The sequence below is a fragment of the Schistocerca piceifrons genome, chromosome 2 (genome assembly GCF_021461385.2).
Source record: "Schistocerca piceifrons isolate TAMUIC-IGC-003096 chromosome 2, iqSchPice1.1, whole genome shotgun sequence".
Taxonomy (NCBI): Eukaryota; Metazoa; Arthropoda; class Insecta; order Orthoptera; family Acrididae; genus Schistocerca; species Schistocerca piceifrons.
The window spans coordinates 1,023,881,381-1,023,907,900 of NC_060139.1; the positions used below are offsets into that span (position 1 = coordinate 1,023,881,381).

A 26,520-nucleotide genomic window follows, 5' to 3' on the forward strand; every position below is an offset into this window, starting at 1 on the left:
CTGGCTGGACAGTCTAATAAGCAACAACTGATGGGTGGTCCTAATATGTTTCGTGGACTACGAATGCAGTTTACTTGTGACGTGGAAGCTGTGTTTGGAAGCAGTACATAGCTTACTTTGGCAGTTGTATGGGGCAAGCACACAAACTATGGTGGCTTTGAAGCTTTTCCAGACACTAATATTTTGGCCTGGAAGACGTGGAGTATAGCAGAGAATACAGGACTCCTTGCTAAAGTCCCTTATGGGACTTTGGTGACAGACAAGTCATTTACTCTGTCTACAAGAAGAAAGAAGCAGCTCAATGCAGACGAGTATCTGTTCATATGGGCTAAAGTAGGCTATGGTAAATGTAAAATAAAATTACAGGTGGCTGTATGTTCTATTATAGACAATAAATTTCCTTATCTCCTTTCCTTATCTATCCCTTATACTTCCTACCAATTTTATTAATAAGTGCCTTGTGAGGGTACTCCTTTCTTTTCCCAAATATTTTTGTATTTCCTTCTTTTGCTGCTCAATTGAAGTATTTTTCGGTTACCCCCAATTTCTTCAGTTACTTTTCTCATCTATATCTATACTCTGAAAACCACTTTGAGTAACTCTGTCACTTTCACCATTTCCTGTTCCAGTCATGAATGGTTTTCGGGAAGAATGACTGGCGGTAAGCCTTGGTGTGGGCTCAAATCTCCTTAATTTTACCTTCATGGTCTTTTTGCGAGATATATGTTGGAGGATTTACTATATTTTTTGAGTCTCTAGCTCTTGGAACTTTAACAGTAAATCACACCATGCTGCAGAATGTTTCCCTTGCAGTGTCCGCCTCTGTAATTGGCTGACCATCTCTGCGACACTTTTGTGCTTACTCAGTGAACCTGTAAAAAAGTGCATTACACTTCTTTGGCTCTTCTCTATTTTTCTCTATCAATCCTATCTGGTGCAAATCCCATGCTGATGAGCAATATTCAAGTATTGGTCGAACAAGGATTTTGTAAGCTACCTCCCTTGCTGGCAAACTACATTTCGTAAAAATTCTTCTACTGAACCTCAATCTGAAATCTGCCTCTCTTGCGATTAGTTTCATGTGGTTGTTCTACTTCATAAAGTGCTGTGTAGGCATAGTCCTATATATTTTGTGGAAGTACGTGAATCCAGTAATTGTACTGCAATCGTGTAACCATATGATAATGGGTATTTCTGTCTATGTATAGGCAATACATTACATTTGTTTATGTTGAGGATCAACTGCCAGTCCCTGCACCAAGCTCTGATCCTCTGCAGGTCTTCCTGCATTTCACTACAATTTTCTAGCTTTGCAAATTCTCTGTATAAAATGGCATCATTTGTGAAAATTCTCATGCTGTCTTCTGTTTGTTAACTCCCCAATTCAGCCATGCAGCTGTCTGATACTCTCCTTAAGCTCATATTTTGTGCATTAGGTGGCAGTGTGGAACTTTATTACATGCCTCACAGAAGTCAAGGAACACAGCATCTACGTGGAGGACATAATCTCTGCGTTCTCATATCTATATTTGTCTGCCCAACTTATGTGATTACCCTTTTTAGAGATGTCAAGTCTTTCTCAAACGAATTACCTGCTGTCATATTTACTCTCACAGTAAATTCAGCCACAGAGAACTCTGACTGTGGTCAGCATGACAGAATGTCAATCCTAAGGGCCCGGGTTTGATTCCTGGCTGGGTCGGAGATTTTCACCACTTAGGGACTGAGTGTTGTGTTTGTCCTAATCATCATCATTTCATCCCCATTGATGCACAAGTCGCTGAAGTGGTGTCAAATCGAAAGACTTGCACCCGGCGAACAGTCTACCCAACAGGAGGCCCTAGTCACACGACATTTTATTTATCAATACTTCAGTATCCCAATTGCTTATACATTGATTCTTCCTGATGATCCTCTTCAACTTCAACATACTCCTGATTACTAAATTTTGATGAGAGTCTACACTCACTCCTGTGTAAGCTTAAAGTACAATGACTGATTTCGCTATCTCTGTTTCACCATTATGTAATCATGTATTGCAGCAATTATCTGCCGATGTCTCCTGGCCTTTTACAAGTACACCTCTTCCTCTTGTGATTTTCGAGCATTGGGTTTGCAATACTAGCAGCAATTTAGTTTACTTCCCCTCATATACTCTCTCCATCTCATCTTCTGCTTCTGACAGCACCATTTATACCTAAACTATTGTTACCAGCACTGGTTGGGCTATAATTCTGAGGATAATAATCCTAATGCTGAATTATTTATAGCATTTCACTTTATGCCCCAACTTCTTATTCTCAAGAAATCCAACTCCCATTATAACACTTTCTGGTGTAATATAAATCCCATTGGAAGCCAAAGACTTATAACTCAAAAAGGCACAAAGTCTTGAATATATGGTGTGTATAGTGAAGAAGCACATTCAGTCTTTACAGTAAGCTCATTGGTCACAAAATGGGTATGCAACTACGTGTTATTGGATTCTGAGTGAAAAGCTGCTTTTTTGGTCTGACTCTGAGAGTGCAAGTTTACTGTATAAACATTGCAAGGCACCCACAAGAAATACAACAGATACAACGTACGTGTGTCTGTCTGCAGTCCCAACCCAACAGCAAGGGCAATCCTTTAAACAGTCTGCCACTAGAAACAATTGAGAGTTTCTGCATCCAGATAACTAATCAAAGATGCAAGCAGCATTGTCAAATAGTGTTCTGGGTGAAGCCACTTTCTTATAAGCGGTATAAGGCAACAGAATGAAGAGTGTCAAGTGTTGTCTATTTTTACTTTATAGCACTTTATCCCTTCAAATCTCGGCACCATCAAGGTCCCATAAATGAGCAAACTTATTTGTCAAGCATGCCCTTATCTAGCCACAGATTTGTCAAACAAGCCTGCACACATACAAACAGAGTTTGTCAGTTTAACCTCATTTTGAAGCAGACGTTGTTCAGGTTCATAAGCAGAAAATGTCAGTTTCTTTTATTTCAAGGCACTCCCTCTTGTAAGTTACGTGTAAAATATTGATTTTGTTCATAACCTCTTCCTTTATCATATATGCCTTGGAAAGGTATGATCCCTCTGCCATTTTGGTAATTGTCAGTGTTATTTTGTTTTTATCCTTGATCGTAGTCTCCACAGTTTGGAAACTCACGATACAGTGTGATAAACTGCAATAAAACAATTTTTCACTAAAAATATGCAGCAAAACATTGACAAAAACAACACTCGCTACCTTGTCAAACTTTCTGTCAATAAAAATTTCCACAAACATGTCAAACATGACCTATTCTTGGCAAACGCGTCAAACTGCACTGCAAGTGGTCAAATGTTTGGCAAACATAATATAGGTTAACAAACTGTTTGATCATGCATGGACCCTTTATGTGCACTTCAGTTATGCTCATGGAGTATCAAGTGAAATTTGTGACTGTATTATGGATTTTTTTGGTAAGGAGGATGCAGTAAGAGTTGTCAACAGCCGTGTAAGGAACTTGGGTATGCCCTATGGAAGTATGTGGGACCTTTGTTGTTCATTATGTATACTAATGACCACAGAGACAGTATTAATAGTAACCTCAGATTCAGATAATGTATTTATCTATAGCGAAGCACTGTCTGAAAGAAGTTGTATATATACTGTCATATCATAATAAGATTTCAAAGTTGTGCAACGTCAAACTGCTTTAAATGCCCAGAGGTGTAAAACTTTGCACCACAAAATAAAAATATGTAGAATTCTATGATTATAACATCAATGAGTCATAGTCGAAATTGGTCAACTCGTGCAAATAGCCGTGTGTAACAATTTGTGAGGATACAAAATGGAACAAACACATAGTCTCTGTCGTAGGTAAAGCAAGTGATAGAATGCAGTTCACTGGTATAATACTGGGGAAATGCAATCAGTCTACAGAGGAGGCTCCATAGAAAAGACTCCAGCAACCCATTCTAGAATATTACTCAAGTGTATGGGACTCCTGTCAAATAAGAGTAACAGGGAATGTTGAATGGATACACAGAATGGTACCACAAATGGTCACAGATATGTTTGACACATGGGAGAAATGCATAAAGAACTGAACTGGGAGATGCTTGAAGACAGATGCAAATTATCAAGTGAAAACTCACTTAGAAAGTTTCTGTAACTAGGAATATACTCCCATAGTGATAATGAGACAAGATTAGACTAATTACAGAATACATGTACTTGCATTTAACCAATTTTTCTTCCCGTACTCCATTCATGAATGGAATGGGAAAAAACCTTAATAACTGGTACAACTGTATGTACCACATGCCATGCACTTCATATTGGTTTTCAGAGAATACATGTATTGTAGATGTCTATGTGTAGTGGCATCACACTGCAATCTTCAGCAATGACAAAGCCACAAAAATGTCAAATTGTATCTCACGTCATTCCAGCAATTCCAATGAATCAAGTTTATCTTATTCGCTAGAGGACATCTTTCAGTTACTGTGTGAGTACCTGTAGGATTTAACTGGCACAACCTCTGCAATAACAGAGAGTTTCTGATTTCCAAAACATTGGAGATCACATTGCCCAATTTACACAGTTTTCGGATGTCAATACCTCAGGTAGTCTCACTGAATGCTGTTAATTGCAAGAAGCTACCACCAAACAGGGAAGTCCAGAAGGTGGTCCATCAGTCAGACTGCTCGTTTCATTGTATGAACATAAAGACGACTCATTCAGTGTACTCACACCTACTGCATCCTATCTGTGAGCTTTCAATGATACTCAACAGCTGCTGATAGAAATAGTTTACACACTAGTGAGGATTTCAAAGACACATCTCTCTCTTGTATGCGCCTCTATGACAAGTATAAATTTGGGAGACTTCCCTGCTGCTACGTGTCAAATGACAACATTATTTTTTGACTTGCAGCAGAGGGGCCCTCCCTTTCTTATTTATCTCACAGCTGACAGGGTGTTGAACCCTAACCTTACTTCCTTTTTTATTTAAGGAGTGTGACTGATAATATTTGGTAATATAACAAGTATGTAAGCATGCATAATGCAAATTCAATGTGATCCAGTTATATAAGGAGGACACAACACTGAAACCTATGCACCATGGATGATAACAACTAATATCTGTTATACTTACCATACTGTTCACAAAGACCTGACTCATTTCGTCTGAAGCCTTCAATGCATTGACACATGCCATTGCGGGAATGTTTCCCAACTGGCAAACATTCTTCATTAACTGGACAATCCAATATAATGCCCACTTCACAATTACGCTCTACGGGCTCCGCATACCGTGTTTCTGCAGCTTCCATGTCTCTGTTCAAAATGAACAATTAAGGTGAAATTCCCTTCTCAAGCATTATTCATTCAGAAGTTATGTACGGTTTAAAAACAGAATTACAAAAATTGGCTTAAGTGCACTTACCGTGTGGGTGGCTCTTGCAATGCATGCTGATATTGGTAGTTTGTTGATGTTGGTTGTAGCAAATCAGGTGATAGTATACAGCAATCAATGAGAATCAATGAATGTAATGATTTCTTTTGACAGACGATATAACTTGATTACATTTGTTTTCGATATGGAGTGTGCTGCAATAATGTTCGCTGATCTACAGTAAATATGTAAATTTTAGGTCGCTTACTGATTTTCGTATTTCTTTGGTGACTGGAAAAATTAGGTAGGAAAATGACAGTTTGGTTGTGAGTTGGCTAAGCCACCAAATGTGAATGGAAGAAAACTGGTTGTGCTTAAGGACTGACTGGTAGCATAGTCTGAAGTCTACGTTAGTTTGGAATGTAAGAGTTTGCTTGTGATTTGGCAAAGCCACCAAATGTGAATAATAGAAAACTAGATGTTCTGAAGGACTGACCTATAGTGTAACCCGAGGCCTAGGTTAGGTTGGAATGTGTATTTTGCTTGTAAATTGGCAAAGCCAACAAATTTCAACACAAAAATATGATTGCCATAATAGATGGATGTGTAGCATACCCAAAGATATACAATGATCACTGCAATAACCTTCTTGTACATCTTATTACCAGTTTTGCCAAAAAGTCTGATGGCGTGGTTGAATTCTAACCTAACAGACTAAAATACCAGCTAACTTTATTTACAAACCATAGAAAATTAAGAATATAAATTTCTTTGGCTACCTGTATCTTACTCACAATTTGTTTTACTGACTTCCCACGATTCATCACATGAACGTTACCAACCATTACAATTTCCAAAGCAGGGAACAGGATAGCTGCTGACACCGTAAGTACACTTTTACCCAAAAATCTGTGTTTTCATTATATCCACGTGTCATGGAAAAACAATTACTGACAACAAAATATATATTTAATCAGTCATCAGCCATATTCTGCAACTAAATGTGGTGTTGGTGTTGTGCAAGAACACAAATGAGTAAGCATAAAAAAAATAACATAAAGTGTTCACTGGTTAATTTACACTGATGTGACAAAAGTCATGGGATACCTCCTAATATTGTATTGGACTTCCTTTTGCCTCGTGTAGTGCAGCAGCTCGATGTGGAATGGGCTCAACAAGCCACTGGAAGCCTTCTGCAGAAATACTGAGCCATGTTGCCTCTATACCCATCCATAATTGCAAAAGTGTCACCGGTGCAAAATTTTGAGCACAAACTGCCCTCTTAATTATGTCCAATGTTCAATAGGATTCATGTTAGGCTATCTGAGTGGCCAAATCATTTGCTTGAATTGTCCAGAATGTTCTTCAAACTCACAGCAAACAATTTTGTCATCCATAAAAATTCCATAAACGCAACTTGCACATACATCTGCAGTCTCAGAGAGCTGAGACCACACTGCTCTCCGAGACTGCAGATGTGTGTGCAAGTGGCATTTATGTGAGTGTGTGTGTGTGTGTGCTCGTGTGTGTATGTGTGTCTACTGCTGACAAAGACCTTAATGGCCGAAAGCTTTAATTGTGTGAATCTTTTTATTGTGCCTGTCGCGACTCAGCATCTCCGCTATACGGTGAGTAGCAACTTTCCTTCTGTGGTATTGTTACATTCCATCCTGGATTTTCCATTGTTTGATAAAAATTCCATAGCTGTTTGGGAACATCAAGTTCATGAATGGCTCTAAATTGTCTCCAAGTAGCCAATCATACCTATTTCCAGTCAGTGAATGGTTCAGTTGGACCATGTAAATGCAGCCCACACTATTATGCAACCTCCACCGGTTTGGACAGTGCCTTGTTGACAACTTGGTTCCATGGTTTTGTGGTGTCTGTGTCACACGTGAACCCTTCCATCAGCTGTTATCAATTTAAACCAGGTTTCATCTGATTAGACCACAGTTTTCCAGTAGTCTAGCATCCAACTGACATGGTCACAAGCCCAGGAGAGGAACTGCAGGCGAAGTTGTGCTGTTAGCAAAGGCATTTACGTTGGTCACCTGCTGGCACAGCTCATCAATTTCGCCATGTTGGCCTAACAGATGGTGAATGTCCTACATTGATTTTTGCAATTATTTCAGATGATGTTGCTTGCATGTTAGCAGTGACAACTCAACACAAATGTCGCTGCTTTCGGTTGTTAAATGATAACTGTCAACTGCCGCATTGTTCATGGTAAGAGATAATGCCTAAAATTTAGTATTCTTGGCACACTCTTGACACTGTGGATCTTGGAATATTTAATTCCCTAAGGGTTTCTGAAACAGAATGCCCCATGCATCTATCTCCAACTACCATTCCACATTCATAGTCTGATAATTAACATCGGGCATCCATAATTACGTTGGAAATGTTTTCACATAAATCACCTGAGTAAAAATGTCAGCTCTGCCACTGCACTGCCCTTTTATACACTGTGTATGCAATACCCCCACCATCTGTATATGTTCAAATTGCTATCCCATGACTTTTGTCACCTTAGTGTATAATGACTCATTGTAGTTACATTGTTTCACAATTCTGTAAAAAAATTGTCATTGTTAGGAATAATTGTTGAACTGCTGCTTTGTTAATTCCAATACTGTTCCTGCATGTGTCTCCTTGCCAACTGATACATAGTGAGGGTTACAGTTGACAAAAAAAGGAGCAGAAACCAACAGTAACATCTGGCTGATGAATTGAAAATAAGGAAATCTGGTGAGGTTGCACAATGCAGACTTTCATTGCCAATATTTATATCTTCAGTGATTACTGCTCTATGGGTATTACGTGATGGTCCAAAGCACATTTCTGTGCCTAATGTTTCCTCTCTAATGCTGGACACACCCTAAGAGGCTACAAAGACGTTCATTAATTTTCCACTGTTTATTTCTTACTTCACAACAACTGTGTTTTGACACGATTTCATTTGGCACTAATGTACACAACTTATCTAAATCCAGTCTTCCTTTTGTTCTGTTAAAGTTGTTTTCATGTTTTTTTTTTAGTTTCTATTGCTTCTCTGTTCATCCTAACATAGTAATGGCTGGATCTTGATAGAACTACAGTATTGGAGAATAGAACCGAAGAACATAATATTTGCTCTATAAATGAAAAAATAAAACGATGAACCATAAAATGGAAACAATAAATCACCAGAATGTGGGAAGACGGACTAATTAGACAAGTAATCAATTATAAATGAATAGGAAAGACAGATGTAGCATGGCCAAGGCACTCATAGCTTCAGTGAAGACAGAACAGGCTGTAAGCCTACTCCAAGAAGTGGTGAAGAAGGTAAATGAAGTAGAGAAGAAGAAGAAGAAGAATTTGATGGCTCCCTTGCCCCAGTGCATATGGGAGAGCAGTGTGCTGACCACACGCCCCTCCTATCCGCATCCTCCACTGAGGATGACACAGCGGTCGGATGCTCCCGGTAGGCCACTCGTGGCCTGAAGACGGAGTGCTTGCCCCAGTGCATGATCTGCTACTTCTAATTTATCCTTGTTGCCCAAGCGATGATGGCTCCTTTGTTGACACTTCTTTTAGTAGTTCCTAAGTACATTCGGCCACAAGTGTAATACGTTTTGTATGCTCCTGCCATGGCATGCAGTGGGTGTTGGTCTTTTGGAGTATCCAAGTATTTGCGCATAATTCTTGTCAGTTTGAGCACTGTGACAATACCATGTCCTGTTAGTATTCTGCTGATGGAAGAATGTAAGGAAAACATTCAATTTAGCTCGTTGTTTTTTTGTCAGAAAAACCAGATTCTTTAGATGTAGCACCTAATTTAGCCTTTTGTCAAAGCAGCCATTTCTTCTAAAAATAATTATTAAATGAACCAATTTCTTCCACCTAAAATTGTGGTCCACAGATTCTTTTAGCCCAGCACACTAATGCCTTTATTACTCCTCTTTTTTGCTTAGGGTGATAACAGAAATTTTTGTTAAGGTATCTGTCTACACGAGTAGGCTTTCTGTAGATTTTGTGTCCTAAAATTTCATCACTTTTCTAAGTAACTGTACATCCAGAAATGAAATTTGGTCTCCTTTCTCATTTTACATTGTGAACATCATTTCAAAATTAATATTATTCAAAATGAACATAAACAGTCTCAATCGCAAGAAATCTTTATTTTTGCGGCTACCAGTTTCGGTCAGTTACTGACTATCTTCAGACCTCATACTAAGTTGGTAGGCAGTGGCAGTGAACTAGTCATGCAGTTGACATTCGTTGAGTTTGTAATGCCTGCTCCATTCACTGCCACCACCTACCAATGCATTATGAGGGCTGAAGACGGTCAGTAACTGAGCGAAACCAGTAACCATAAAAATAAAGGTTTCTTGCAGTCGAGACTTTTTGTGTTCATTTTAAAATACTAAGAAAAACAGCCGTTCTCCATGAGAAATGTTCTCAAAAATTACCAGTATCAGTCATAAAACTGAGAAAATTTTGAAATTTATTTTCTCCATGAGGCCATGCAAAGAAAATGTCTTCAACATAACGAAACCAATAAGCAGATTTATTCTTGGCCATCATGCTCCTAGGATGTATGGAGAGGCCACTGAAATTAAAACTTAAACAGAAGAGGGGAAGGACTGAAATTAGACAAGCTGTGGTCAATAGTTTTAAAAAAGCAACACATAGTACCAACTCTTCTGCAGTACAATTTATATAATACACATCAGTATGATTCTGTGAGCTTCAGCAGCTGTCAGATGGCATTATGACCAGACAATTGTGCAGTTAAGCATAAAGAGTTCAGCTCTGCAGAGCTTATATATGTTTGAAAATCAACAAATTACAGCTTTATAGCCTTTTAGAATGTCTTATGTCAGGCACAGAAACAGGCTTCAGGCCATTTCTAACATTGTCAAAGCATAAATCATCAACAATTGATGTTGCTGTCTCAGTTTTGACATCATCAAACCAATTCATTCCTAATTATAAAGACTTGACAGGTTTTGACAATTCTAATCAGCACCAGCATATTCATTTACTTTCTGTTCACAAAGACAGAACCACTAACGGCTGAACTGGGGTAATTTAATGCTGTTTACTTAAAAAATAGTCCTCTTGTACAAATGAGAGAAACTAATCATAGATGTACTAATTACTATAATTCTATGCGAGTAGTGATTGAGGAAAATCATGTAGAAAAATAATGTTCTTTGAATGTTTGTTCCCCAACAAACAGCTTCTCTTTGAAAAATTGCCTGCTTCTCTTTACCTACAGGTTGTTGGGAAAACTTATGTATCACCAGCTGTGAGTTTACTTGAGGGTAACTACGTAGCAGCATTGTGTAGATGCACAAGCTCCGTTGACTAAGCAGTGCCATTATAGCTTCCCCACTAGCTTTTTGACCAGGGATGAATACTGTCCTGTAATTCAGTTTCTGCTTAATTAAGGTGAGATAAAAGATAAAGTTCTGCGTTCTCATCTTAGACAGGTCTGAATGACCGCCATGCCATCCTCTACCAATGGCGTCATCACATGCAGCATGGAGGGGCATGTAGTGAGCACACCATTCTCCTGGTTGCTGTTGGGTTTGTTGACATTGGAACTGCCGCTAATTGGTCAAGTAAGCCACCTGTTGGCCTCAGAATGCTGAATGCACACTGTACCGGTCTCCATACCATGGAAAAATTCCTGGCATTACTGGGAATCGAGCCCAGGCCCCCCATATCAAAGTGAGCCGTGATAACAATTCAGCTACAGATAAGGACTATTATGATGAGAAACCTATTGAAATTCATTTCACAGTTAATGTCCTCTATAACGACACGCATCTGTTACAGCATCAAGTATACAAATGGAGTTCAAAGTTAGCAAATGATGTGACATCTATGACATATAATCTGCATTCAGGTCAGGCATATCATATTGCCACTTAACAAATGAATGCAATTGTTGAAACCAGCTTGATGTCCAACTGCCAAGTGACACTGGTCGACAGCATAGCAAATGTAAACACTACTCACGGTTCAGCACACCACATTATACATGATACGACATGATTTCACAAGACACCTGTAGAACACATGCCCCAGCAATGTACTCCCAAATTAAAACAGTAACATGTTGATGCATGTAAACATCTTCTATTCAACAAACAAGAAGGTGATGCCTTCCTTACATGAATCACCACAGGTTATGAAATCAGAGTCCACTGCCATCAACTAGAAAGAATTGGTAAGAAATGACACAATTCCTCTTAAAAAAGGGGAGGGGGACAGGGAGGGGGGCAAGGAGAAAAAATTACAAACACAACCATTAGCATAGAAGCTTGTGTTGACCCTCTTTTGGGACAAAAATGCGATAAACTTGGAACTATTATCACTAGCATTTCATACTCAGACTTCCTAAATCATCATCTGGTACGATGTGGATAGTTGTCTGCAGCTGTTTTGTTGCACCAAGAAGGAACATGCAACAACCCCTACAACCACAGACATTAAATTTGAATATTTCCATACTCCACAGACTTATTTGCCACATGATTTCCAGATGTCTGTACTTCTCAAAGAAGCACTGAGTTAAATATAGTTCAGACTCCCATGAAATTCTTTATATGGCTTTTCAGTAACACACTACGTGCTGCACTAAGAATGGAAGAGTGAGTGTCAGAAAGTTACACGGCAATGTTTGGCGACGTCTTGTGAAAGAAGAATAAATGTGGTTCTTTTAATAGTGCTAGGCAAATGAATATGTGACACCACTAAACTGGTGGCTCAGCTAAGATATTTCCAGTTTTATTCACAATAATCAACCTGAGTAGCAATCTTGTGTACACAATAAAAATGTTTCCTTTTTTTGCTTGAATTGTGCAATAGGGATTACAAGAATTAAATCAATAGTGCCAATAAAACTAAATCATCTGATTTTTATCATCCACAGTATAATTAAGGATTAATCAATTTCCAGTTTTATTCATTCATACATTGCCTGTTAAAACCCTAAACCTATTAAACATAACATAACCTGGGTACAAATGAGAATATATAAGCACATACTTATGTCACAATGACTTTACAATATCAGTTACTTTAATTTTATGCACACTATGTGATCAAAAGTATCAAGACACCTATTAATGGACATTAATATGCGATGTACCATCCTTTGCCTTTATGATGACTTGAACTATGCTATGAACACTTTCAATGAGGTTTATGAATGTCTGTGGAGCAATGGCAGCCAATTCTTCTTTTAAGAGCCAAAACCCTAGAAAGGAAGTGATGATGGACACTGGAGTCTGGAGTGGAGTTGATGATCCAACTCCTCCCAAAGGTGTTCCATTGGGTTCAGTTCAAGACACTGGGCAGGCCAGGACATTTCAAGAATGTTATCGTCCACAAACCACTACCTCAGAGATGCTATTTCATGACCGGGTACATTTGCATGCTGCTACAATCACTGTTACCAAATGTTTCCTCTACTGTACGCAGTACACCATACTGTAAAATGTGTTTATATCTTTCCACATTAAGCACTTTCTTAAGCACAAGACAGGCACCACATCCTAACGATGAAAAACACCCCAATTCCATAATATCACCTCCTGCATATTTCACTATTAGCACTGCACATGATAGCAGTTTATGTCCTCCCACTACTTGCCTTACCCAAATCGTTCCATCAGATTTCTGCAGGGTATAGCACATTTCATCAGATTCATCAAGCAAAAATCACTTGTCTCCAGTCATCCACTGTCCAGTGGCATCAATCTTCACCTTATCCCAGTGTCACTTAGTAATGACTGTTGAAATAAGTGACTAATGAAGAGCTGTTGTACCCCTTTCTTGTTAGCTCACTATGCATAGTGCAAGATCGACTGCCAGTAGCACCTTGGAACTCATGGGTGATTCCTGCCACTGATTTCATGCAATTTTTTTATAAACAGATTCCACAATGTTCAGTGGCCCCTGTCTGACAGTGCATGGAATCATCTGGTCTTGGTTCAGTTGTGGTTGTTGCTTCGTTTCCACTTCACAGTCACATCACCAACAGTCAACTTGGGCAGCTTTAGAAGTATTGAAATGTCCCTGGTAGATCTGCTCTCCATGTTCACAAGTCACTGAGCTTTCCTGGCTGCCACATTCTGGTGTTACTGCTTCCCTACTGACAACACAATACTCCTTGCGCCCTTTTATACTGGCAGGTCAATTCCGCATCATAGAAGTGTGTTCGGATATTGCTGATGAGATAGTGTACAAATACAGAGTGGCAAGATTCCTAATCTTTTTTAACTTTTAGATATAGAGCTTTAATATCCTCCCCTCTCTCCCCCCCCCCTCTTTCTGTGTGTGTGTGTGTGTGTGTGTGTGAGAGAGAGAGAGAGAGAGAGAGAGAGAGAGAGAGAGAGAGAGAGAGAGAGAGAGTTAGTTAGTTTGTAAATTGCTGTAACCTATAAAAGCACAATTTAATACAAGTGGGATTACATCCACCACTGTTGGTTTAAACACTTTATCAGTACTGGCTGCAATACAAGTGTGAATAGTAGATAAAAACAACAAAACACAGCAGATAATTTAATCAGAATATTTACTTACATATCATTCTGAAAAACATCAATGTCACTCCAGGTACCAGATGACACTGGCTGAACAAGTACCATGCTAACATGGCTTCCAAACTGTGGCTCAGGACGGAACAATGGAGCACACATCTGATTGCTCACACACTCAATCTACAAAAGAAAGTACTTCATTAGCAGAGCCAACATAGATCAGAAATACAATAGGCTAAAACTGAGTTAAAAATCTCAAATGACTGGAGGGATATCTTGTGAAAGAAGAGTGGCATGCTTTTTTAAAATAAGTGTTAGGTAAAATGGATATGTCATGCTTTCCAAATTATTGGCTCACCTGAGACATTACCAGTCTTATTCATAATAATCAACCCATGCAGCAACCTTGAAGTTACAGAACAGTTGAGCAAATGGGGTTAAAACAGTTATAAAATGTTCTCAACTACAATGTAGGTCACATGAAAATGATTATCAATGGTTACAACAAAAAAATTATAATGTTAATTTTTTTAATAAAATATATTAGTGATTTTTCTAAATCTGAACTAAACATAGAAAGTCTGCTGCCTGAATACTGACAAAATACAAATGTCACTGAATGCTTGGAGAATGACCAGGTTTTGCTCACATCAAGAAAGAGGCATGATAACAATGTCCAGTCTTTTGCTGCAAATATTAGAAATTAGAGATGTGCTCTCACTGCCATGCTTAAGAGATGAGCCATGAACTTGAAACTGAATGCACCACTGTGATAACTGGAACATCATGATTGTAGCTATTTGGTCCAGTCACAAAGCAGCAGGTCTGCACCCGAATCCCCCCTATGATGATTGTGCCAGAAAACTACAGAGAGCAAGGAATGCAACTAAACAGATAACATTAAATTTCTGGACTGCAGATGGAAGTAGCAGCACATCAACAAATGAAAATCAGACACTAACCATTAGGTGAAATTCTCAATTATTATTTTCATTGCTTTTGAATGAGACCCAGGAGAATTAGTAAAAAATAGCTCTTTGAAGCGTGTTTTCTTCTTCCAAAAATTCCAAAAAAGTACCTTTTAATGGTCACAGAGTAGGCAAAACAATTGTCAATTGGGGCAGGGGTAGGGGGGAGGAGAAGTGATAAATCCAGACACTCACACATGCATCCTAGAGCCCACATTTTTCAGATATTACTTTCTTCTGTTTGCAAAAGTGAAAAAAGACCACTGTGACTAACAATAAATCATCAGATGCCATTTTTCACACCTAATCAAGTGTTTCTAGGCTATTGATTAAATGATATACTGTGGAACTTTCACTAAGCTTAACTGGAGTACAAAATTTAAAGAAGAATATTTTGGACAAAGAAGGATTCCAGGCTTTTGAAAAGAAAACATTTCCATTGCTTTAATATAAACATTAACTGGAGAGTGACTTTTTCTCATATTTTTACCTTAGGGATGTCACTGTATATCACATGTTAGTGCAGCTGACAATTAATACACTCATTTCAAGTTAGGTGGTTGTTAAGGAGGCTTTCTACCACATGAAGTGTGTGACATAATTTTTCAGTGACTATTTACAACTTTTTAGTTAAGTTGGATGGATGACATTCTGTGGGTCAGAGTGTGGAATGTCCATTAATCCAGTAGACAGGTTTGAGAATTAAAAAAGGAAAATTGATGGGCTGAAGTTAAATACCATTGGAATTAGTGAAGTGGGGTGGCAGAAAGATCAGGACATCTGGTAAGTTACTACGAACAGTATAGTGAAAGCATTATCATAGCCAAGATAAACATGAAGCCAACACCACCACAATATCACAAGTTTGTATGTAAAACAGCTTGCAGGTGATGAAGAGATTGAAAGACTGTATGATAAAAAAAGAAAAGAAAACCTATCCAGACAGTTGAAGGAGATGGCAAATTAATTGTGATGGGAAGCTCAGATTTGGTAGTAGGGAAAGGAAAAGAAAGAAAAATAATAGGACAACATGGACTGGGGGAAAGAAATGAAAAACAAAGTCACTTGCTAGAATTCTGCACAAAGCATAATTTAATTATCACTAACATTTGGTTTAACAATAATGTAAGAAGGTTGTATCTGTGGAAAAGAATATTTAAAAACTACATGTTAAACTGTAAGAAATTTCCAGGGGCAGGTGTGGCCTCTGACCATAATTTATCGTTTAAGAACTGTAGATTAAAACAGAAGAAATTGGAAAAAAGTAGAAAGTTCAGGCACTGATACCTGGATAAATTGAAGGAACAAGAGGATGAGTTTATTTATTATTTAGATTATTCAACAATTTTTTTATAGAAATGGTGTGAAATGAATCAGTGTACACGATATGTAACTTATACTTTATTAGTTTTAACATTGATTAACATATTATTTTTCAATCTTATCCACACAACTACACTTAAAAACTAATTCTTTTAAGCTAGCAGGTTTAAAATTTGCCTATGGAAAGGAAAGAGCTGTCCAAAGAAATAATTTTAGATTAAATGTAAAACTTGTTTTGTTACCCGCCAGTCACTTTGTGTAACTGCGTAAATGTTGAAAATTTTTGTTGATGCATACTGAACTTCTTTCTGAGCCACAGATGACAGCTTTAATAATGGCTAATAAAGGTCATTTTCTCTTCTAGTGTTATAAGCATGGGCACCACTATTCTTCTCATATTGTGATGGATTATTCATGATAAATTTCATTAATGAGTATGTATGTACTGTGAAGAAACAGCTAGAATTCCAAACTCCTAATAGAGGCATCTACAAAATGACTGCAGGTGAATACAACACATTTTTATTACTGCTAGTTTTTGTGCATACAGTACTTCCTTTCTCAGTGATAAGTTACCCCAGAAAATCATTCCATAAAACATCACTGATAGGAAATACATAAAATGTGTTCGGCATTTGGTTCATTTGTTTCAAAGACTAGTAATTCTGAGAGAACATTAGGCAACATTTGCCTGAAACACAGGAAAGGAATACAGTGTAAGACAAATGGGTAGCTCTGAGAGATGACATATAAAGGGTAATCAGAAAGCTTCCATTTGAATGTGTTGCTGCAGTATAAAGGCAACATTGTGTAAGAATGATGTTGGTACATATCAAAATAAGCACCAATATGTAAGCAAAGAATCAGTGTGGTATTCATGTCTTTCTGACGTCTGTGTAGTAAATACAAAAATGTGAGCTACGGTGACATTATTAACAAATGCATTCGGACAGGAATAACATGCTGTTATTCTTTCCTTGGCTGCCAAAGGACAAACAATGGTAGACATCCATCGGAGAATGAAGAATTACTATGGGACACCACGCCTGTCAAACACCACTATTATGCACAGTGCTGCTGCTTCGTAGTGAAGCACATACCCCTATCACAAATGTCACAATGCAGTAGGTATGCAAATTCAAGTGGGAGAGACCCAAGCACCCACCCTATAGTCCTGATCTTTCTTCATGTTAATATCATGCCTTTGGTTCCTTATGAAAGGCCTCAAATGGTCGACGATTGTGCAGCAGGCAGTCACAGACTTCTTTACAGAACAGGACATCGTGTTTTACCAAATGGGCATCTTCAACCTGGTGCATTGATGGGATCATTGCCTCAATCCTCACAGCAATTTTGCCTGATTGACATATCGATTCTGGACTGCATGGCCATGAGAAGGAAACTTTTTGATTGCCCCTTATAGCGAAGGTAGCAGAGGATCAAATAGGTAAGAAGAAAATGCCTAGTAGAAATTCTTGAATAACACAGGAGGTACTGAATTTAATTACTGAAAGGGGAAAACATAAAATTGTGTCAAATGAAAAAGGCAAATAGGAATGCAGATGTCTAAAAAATGAAAGCAACAAAAAATGCAAAACGGCTAAGCAGGAATGGCTAGAAGACTGCAGGGCTTTAGAGGCATGCATGACTAGGGGAAAGATAAACACACTCTACACAAAAATTAAAGAGATCTTTGGAGAATAGAGAAGTAGCTATATGAACATCAAGTGCTCCAAGGCCTAAGCAAAGATGGGACATCTGGAAGGTGGAAGGAATATATATAGAATTGCTTACAAGGGATATTAACTTGGAGGCAATATAACAGAAAAGGAAGAGGAAGTAGAGAGGGACGAGCTTGGAGATATAATACCACAAGAAGAGTTTGACAAAGTTCTGAAAGACCCAAGTCAAAACAAGTCCCTGAGGAGCAGGCGACAATTCCTCAAAATTATTAAGATTCTTGGGAGAGTCAGTCAAGGCAAAACTGTTTCACCTTGAATGCAAGATATGTCAGAAACATGAAATACCCTCAGACTTCAAGAAGAATGTAATACATTATTCCTATTAGAAAGGAGGCAGATGCTGACTGTTTGGAATACTGGTGGACCATCAGTTTAATAAATCATGGCTGCAATATACTGATAGGTGTTATCTATAGAAGAATGGGAAAAGTGATAAAAGCCAAGCTCGGGAAATATCAGTTTCAGTTCCAGGTAAATATAGGAATACAGGAGGCAATACCAATCCTACAACTCAAGGCAAACCTACAATTATAGCATTTGTAGACTTACAGAAAGCTTTTGTCAATGCTGAAGAGGCTACACTCTTTAAAATTCTGAAGGAAGCAGGAATAAAATACGCGAGTGAAAAGTCATTTTCTGCACATACAGAAACCTGGCTGCAGTTACAAGAGTTGAAGACTATCAAAAGTAAACTGTAGTTGAGACAGTAGTGAGACAGAAGAGGAGTTTCCAGAATGAGATTTTTCACTCTGCAGCGGAGTATGCACTGACATGTCAGTGTGCAGGACCAAGACTCGAACTCGGGACCTTTGCCTTTCGTGGGCAAGTGTTCCACCAAAGCACGACCCACGATCCGTCCTCACAGCTTCAATTCTGCAAGTTTCAAGAAGAGTTTTTTAACATCTAATTTAAATCTAAGTGTTAGGAAGTATTTTCTGAAGATATTTGTCTGGAGTATATCCTTGTACAGAAATGAAATGTGAATGATAAGTAGTTCAGATAAAAAGAGAGTATAAGCATTCGAAATGTGATGCTACAGAAGAACGCTGAAGATGAATTGGGCAGATCAAATTACTAACGAGAAGGTACTGTATCGAATACGGGAAAAATAAATTTATGGCACAACTTGGAGGGGGGGGGGGGGGGAGGGGGGGTTTAAGGGTGTGGGAATTGTAGAGGGAGACATAGGCATTAATACAGTAACTAGGTTCAAACAGATCCAGGGTGCAAATGCAATGAGAGCTAATCATGTTCAATAGATCCCGCGGATGTGAAACAAGTCCGGGTATAAATTAATGGTGGACAAGAAAATACAGAACCTTAATTTGTACAATTCATTGACAATAAACTATCACTATACTGCTTAATGCTAGTCATGTTTAGGCTAGCCAAATTCCAGCAAATTAGAAAGAAAGTGTTATTTTGAAAAAAGTCTCTTGCCTCCTCAGTAATAACACTAGACTGTATTTGTCACTGACGCATCACATTTAGTGGGTAGCTTTTATACAGCCAAGCTCTCCCCTCGCCTCTCTCCCCTGCCTTTCCCCAGCTCCCTTAAAAGAAGCAACAGTTCTTAAACTACTTAAGATATTTCAAAGCATGTAGTTCAGGACTTGCGTCATGTAATATAAGCACTTCATTTATTACACTTATTCTCTGGCTCATCTATTATCCACTCATGTTGCCTTGTGTTTTGTCGCAGTGTTATTAAATTGCTAGATGCACTTCGAGTCACTCTTATGCCTGTTACCATTTGGGCATTGGATTGATTTAACGTCACCGCAAACCACATAATCTTCTGGGGGCAAGATGTCAGTTGGTAATAGTTGTTGGAGCCATGCAAACAGCTGTAAATCTACTATGTGTACATATAATTACTGCATACAGTCTCATGAGACCGAAGAGGGTTCAAGTAAAAACTCTTCCCTACGTGCAATGATAAAAAAAAACTAAGTGTTCTGAAATACGGGAGGGAATCAAAGGTAAATGTTATTTATAATGATAACAACACGGGAAATGACTGCCGAGCATGATAAGCATTTAGAGAACATAGTATACATAAACAATGTAATGCAGACTGTACAAGCAAAATATCAATGATAAGACTGCTAACAAAAGTTTTTTAAAACATGTAAGTGCAAAGATGAGGCTCTGAGTGATGCAAAGAGCAAAAAACCTGAGATTCAAAGCAAACAAAACATACAATGTGCTCTGAGGAGGCTATGTTTACAATATTCCCCAGAGCAAAATTGTTAAAACCAGGAGACATGTACAACACACACCATCTTCTACCAACTGTGAAGCATGGTCCAAATTCTTTAATAATTTTGGTGATCATGTTGTGGTGGTCAGTGAATCTTACAGGCACAATGAAATGAAAGTGTAACTTCTTTAAGGGTATGGGCTTTCATTCTGTTGGGTATCAGTCTTATCATTTTTATTGCAGTGCCATACTGACCTTTCCATTTTTGCATGTAGAGTTAAGTTATATCATTGTTGATTACGTTTTGAAGTAAAAGTAGACTAAATAATGCTTGTGCATGTGTTTATATCATTTACAAACCAGTTATTAACATTTTATTTTTATTTTTTTGATTTTCTGGTCACAATACAAATTTACAAGGCCTAAACATTTCTTTCAGTTTTATTTATGTACACTTGAACACATATTGTTAATATAGAAAAACTTAATTTATTGATGAATTATTTGAAAAAGTTGGTTTTTCTAAACACTTACAATAAAATCCTTGGATTGTATGTTATCTTTGGTGGGAAGTTGTTTAAAATTTTAGAATTAGTTCAGTTGCGAAGTTACAAGCTGGAGTTTGCCTATAAATTTGTGTGGCACAATGGCTTGGTGCAAGTCTTTTAATTGCATGACACTTCAGCAACTTCGTGTGCCTCGCCTATACCAGAAATCATATCAGAAAAAGAGGATCTACAGATTAAAGTGGAATCCAAACTATGGATTGTTACTTGTGAATCTTCACATGACTGAGATGTTAAAGCTAGGTTAAAGGCAGACAGAGAAACTTCTCTGGTTCAACCACGATTTGATAATGCAACCTCATGCGCTTTACCACAACACCATCAGACCTGATTAAGTCAGTCACAAAAGAAAAAAACTGTAACTAACATTGAATAAATTAAACATCAAAAATTCCAGAATGGAAACACTGTGCCTCATTCTATGTCAAATTGACAATTAAGAAGCTGTCTGTCTGCATGAACTGCCACCACCAAACTGTGGTTAAGAGGTAGCTCAGTTGCTGAACATGCTACCCAACATGGTGTGCTTCACGTTAATGACTGCTTCACAGTGCCATCTAGATTCTTCCCACAAACAAGAGCTTTTCTAAATTGCACAGGTGGGAACGCTTCCTGCAATACACTCTTTGTTGCTGTAACCCACCTGGCCTCAACCTTTACTAGTCCCTGTCCTTCACCTACCTATCCCCTTCCTTGTTCCCACTCCACCACTACAAGAAGCATTATATCTCAACAATGCACACCCATAGTGCTCTCCTCTTCTCTACTTCTCTCTTCTCTTCCCATAACTCCTGCCCCTCTTACCCTCAGCAGAGCCTCCTGGCACTGCACCTAGCACTTCTGTGCTGTCCTCACTATGTCTCTGCATACTCTCACAGGTAGCATTAGCATCCTCCTCCACCTCTATCCCGTTTATCCCCTCCTCCCCCTTCACCACTCTTCCTCAGCCCCGCTACCCGATTACCTACCCGATCCACATGCAGTTGCACCATAGCACTCAGGGAGAGTGGCCATGTGTGTGTGTGTGTGTGTGTGTGTGTGTGTGTGTGTGGGCGTGTGGGCGCGCGCGCGCAGAGAGAGAGAGAGAGAGAGAGAGAGAGAGAGAGAGAGAGAAAACTTGGACGTGTTTTCCGCTTTGGAAAAAGGACTTTGTCTGAAAGCTTACATATTCAGCATTCTTTTTCATTGTGCCTGTCTGTGACACAGCAACTCCTCTTATTGTTGTTGGAGCATAAAGTAAAGTGTTTGATAAAGAGAGAAGAAGATCAGTCAAAAAATTACTGAAATCACCAATTCCACTAACAGCACACAAAAATACAGCTGAGTTCAAGTTTACAACAGAATGCTTACAACGAACTTTTGTTGAGATCAATGATACAAAAGACAAATAAAAATTTGTTGTGCTATTTGTTCTCAGATGTCTCTCATGACATTGCAACACACCCGTCACTTTGAAGTAAGATGCATTTAAAACTGTTGACTGAATTTGTTTAGTAGTCGCGAGCAGTACAAGAAACATCACAAAAAGTAATTGGTAAGCCCATGGAACAATTTTAGAGGACCCTACTCAGTTACTCTTTGCCACATACTCTACAGTGGATTGTGGAGTACATTTATGGATGTGGGGCAAGCATCATTCCTGAGAGGGGAGTCCATCTTCAAAGATGATGTTCATGCTCCAACAGAATTGAAAATGTTTCCACATTCAATGAGCATGATGATTAAATAAGAGCCTTCCTTGGTCTCTTATGTACAGGACTGTAATGTGACCGTGGTTTGTTCTGGAAAAACAGAGACAGCTGGCCCACCATTAGCACCTCTCGAGAAGTTGGAAAACCTTCTATGCAAGGAATGGTGAAATATCCCTTTGACCAATATTCAAGATTTACCCATACTTTGATCAGTATACAGAGTTTTGTTGTTATGGGTGTTGAAGCTGCCATTATGTAAAATTATGTGTGTAATTACATTATTTTGTATAGCTGCTGTATACATGGTGAGCCACAACTATCGCCACCTAGAATAACTCCGAAAGTATGATAGTAGCTGAAAAGTTTTTGGGACAAATGTTGCATGGGACAACGGGGGCCATAATATGACATTGGTTTTTTGTTGCTAGGTGGGGTCGCTTCACAGATATGAAGGTCAACTCTTTTTTTTTTTTTTTTTAATGGGATGCTATAGTTTAGTACTTATTTTCTGATAGCGGATATCGAGACGAATCCAATGATGTGTAACATTAATGTCTTTGAAGGTCAACGAAGGTCAAAAAGGTGATATGAATGTCCATTTACAGAAGATGTTCGAAATGATGACCATTGGTATCAATGCAATGCTGCAATCTCCTTATCATGGATCGAGTGATATTCATTATCGCATCAGCACTTATCGAAGCACATGCTCTGACAATACTCTCTTGAATATCATGCAAACAGTAAATATTTGCTGAATACACCATATCCATCTAACGTGCCATTGACATGTAAACACCATTCGATGGTTTCGAAATACAACATTAATAGGAATGGTAAGACTAGTATCGTCAAATCAAGCGAATGTGAATGATGTATTCCTTCGAAGAACAAGTCGATATGCTTCTCATTTACGGAGAATGCCAATGAAATTCAGTGAGAGCTAGAGCCTTAGACACTGAAAGATATCCTCAACGTACTCACCCTTCAAGTCATACATTTAAATGTGTGTATGATAAATTGAGAACAACTGAATCTTCAACGCATCGAAAACATACCCGACAAAGGAAAGTTACTAATGAGGAAACGGAAATCGGTACTCTTGCCACTGTGGTTCAAGATCCTTGTGTTAGTTCGCGTCACATCGCAAGGGAATCTGGCATGAGCCAGAGTAGTGTTGTTCGTGTTCTGCATCACCATAAAAATCATCATTGCCATATCAGTCTCCACCAAGAATTAACTGGGACGGATTGTATGTTTTTATTTATTTATTTATTGTTCCATGGGACCACATTTAGGAGAAGTCTCCATGGTCATGGAACGAGTCAATACATGAAATTATAACACGATTGTAGAAACAGATAAAATGAAATATAAGAAACATATTCAGGCGACAAGTCGTTAGTTAAAATAAAGAAAATCAAGAATGTAACTCTGGAATTTGCTTAATTTTTTAGCTCTTCCAGGAGCTCCTCGACAGAATAGAAGGAGTGAGCCATGAGGAAACTCTTCAGATTAGACTTTAAAGTGTTTGGGCTACTGCTAAGATTTTTGAGTTCTTGTGGTAGCTTACTGAAAATGGATGCAGCAGAATACTGCACCCCTTTCTGCACAAGAGTCAAGGAAGTGCATTCCACATGCGGATTTGATTTCTGCCTAGTATTAACTGAGTGAAAGCTGCTAACTCTTTGGAATAAGCTAATATTGCTAACAACAAACGACATTAAAGAAAATACATACTGAGAGGGCAATGTCAAAATTCCCAGACTATTGAATAGGGGTCGACAAGAGGTTTTCGAACTTACACCATACATAGCTCGAACAGCCCGTTTTTGAGCCAAAAATACCCTTTTTGAATCACAAGAATTACCTCAAAAAATAATACCATATGACATAAGCGTATGAAAATATGCGAAGTATACTACTTTTCGTGTTGAAATGTCACTTATTTCAGATACTGTTCTAATGGTAAATAAAGCGGCATTTAGTTTCTGAACAAGATCCTGAACATGGGCTTTCCACAGCAGCTTACTATCTATCCATACGCCTAGGAACTTGAACTGTTCCGTCTCGCTTATAACATGCCCATTCTGTCTGATTAAAATGTCAGTTCTTGTTGAATTGTGGGTTAGAAACTGTAAAAACTGAGTCTTACTGTGATTTAGCATCAAATTATTTTCCACAAGCCACGAACTTATTTCATGAACTACATTATTTGATAATGTTTCACACACAAGATCCTTCACTACCAAGATGGTGTCATCAGCAAACAGAAATATTTTTGAATCACCTGTAATACTAGAAGGCATATCATTTATATAAATAAGAAACAGCAGTGGCCCCAGCACCGACCCTTGGGGAACGCCCCATTTAACAGTGCCCCATTGGGACTGAACATCATTACCACTCTCAATATTGTGGAGGATTACCTTCTGCTTTCTGTTCTTAAAGTAGGAGGCGAACCAATTGTAAGCTACTCCCCTTACTCCATAATGTTCCAACTTCTGCAGTAATATTTTGTGGTCAACACAGTCAAAAGCCTTCGTTAAATCAAAGAAAACACCTAACGTTCGCAACCTTTTATTTAATCCGTCCAAAACCTCACAGAGAAAAGAGACTATAGCATTTTCAATTGTTAAGCCATTTCTAAAACCAAACTGTACATTTGACAGCAAATTATGTGAATTTAAATGCTGCAGTAACCTTGTATATACAACCTTCTCGATAACTTTAGCAAACACCGATGGCATAGAAATAGGTCTATAATTGTCAACATTATCCCTGTCTCCCTTTTTATAAAGTGGCTTCACTACCGAGTACTTTAATCGGTCAGGAAACCGACCACTCCTAAAGGAAAAGTTACAGATATGGCTAAGTACTGAGCTAACATACGTGGAACAATACTTCAGTATTCTGCTAGATACCCCGTCATATCCATGAGAGTTCTTGGTCTTTAGAGATTTAATTATTAACGCAATCTCCCTCTTGTCAGTATCATGGAGGAGCATTTCAGGTAACAGTCTCGGAACACTTTTTTCTAAGAGCGCTATATGATTCCCTGTTGGGACTAGGTTTCTATTTAGTTCACCTGCTATATTCAGAAAGTGATTATTAAGTACTGTACATATATGCGACTTATCAGTAACACGGACATCCCCACTACGCACTGATTCTATATTTTCGACCTGTCTCTGCAGACCAGCCACTTCCTTTACGACTGACCATATGGTTTTAATTTTATCCTGAGACTTAGCTATTCTACCTGCATACCACATACTTTTTGCCTTCCTAATAACTTTTTTAAGCACCTTACAATACTGTTTGTAATGGGCTGCTGCATTTAGATTTTGACTGTTTCTAACGTTTTGATATAATTGCCACTTTGTTCTACAAGATATTCTTATCCCTTTAGTCAGCCACTCAGGCTACCTGTTTGTGCTAGTACCCTGTTTTGAACGTTCTAACGGAAAGCAACTTTCAAAGAGCACGAGAAAAGTCTTGAGGAAAGCATTATATTTATCGTCTACTGTATCAGCACTATAAACATCTTGCCACTCTTGTTCCTTGATAAGGTTTAAAAAAGTCTGTACAGCAACTGGATCAGCTTTCCTAAAAAGTTGGTAACTATATTTAACATGTGTTGCAGCACAAAAATCTTTTAGACTTAAAATTTGTGCATCATGATCTGAAAGGCCATTCACCTTTTTGCTAACAGAATGCCCTTCTAATAATGACGAATGAACAAAAATATTGTCTATGGTTGTTCTATTGTTCCCTTGCACTCTCGTTGGAAAGAATACGGTTTGCATAAGATTATATGAATTAAGGAGGTATGTGTCGCACTGAATTCTGCTGATGGGCTCAATTTCAGATTCAGAGGGATGAAACATTTATTAATTTGATTTTATTTACTGACAAGACTACATTCACGAACCATGGAAATGTTAATTTGCATAACATGCATTGTTGGGCAACTGAAAATTCATTTTGGCTGTGGCAAGTTGCACACCAAAAACTGTGGTCGGTGAATGCATGGTGTGGAATTCTGGAGGACAGAATTATAGGCCCCTATTTCATCGAAGGAAATCTTAATGGTAGGAAGTACACCACAT

General features: G+C 38.3%; 1 protein-coding gene across 2 annotated transcripts in view; it reads right to left on the minus strand.

Annotated features, from left to right (window-relative positions):
• LOC124776437 (dyslexia-associated protein KIAA0319-like protein) overlaps window positions 1-26,520 on the minus strand; it is a 154,083-nt gene that overhangs the window by 113,119 nt on the left and 14,444 nt on the right. For both annotated transcript variants that reach the window (XM_047251436.1, XM_047251435.1), the window contains exons 3-4: window positions 13,959-14,095; window positions 5,136-5,317 (exon numbers count right to left, since the gene is read on the minus strand). In XM_047251436.1, coding sequence (XP_047107392.1) covers window positions 5,136-5,317; window positions 13,959-14,095 — 319 coding nt within the window. The remainder of the gene's footprint in view (window positions 1-5,135; window positions 5,318-13,958; window positions 14,096-26,520) is intronic.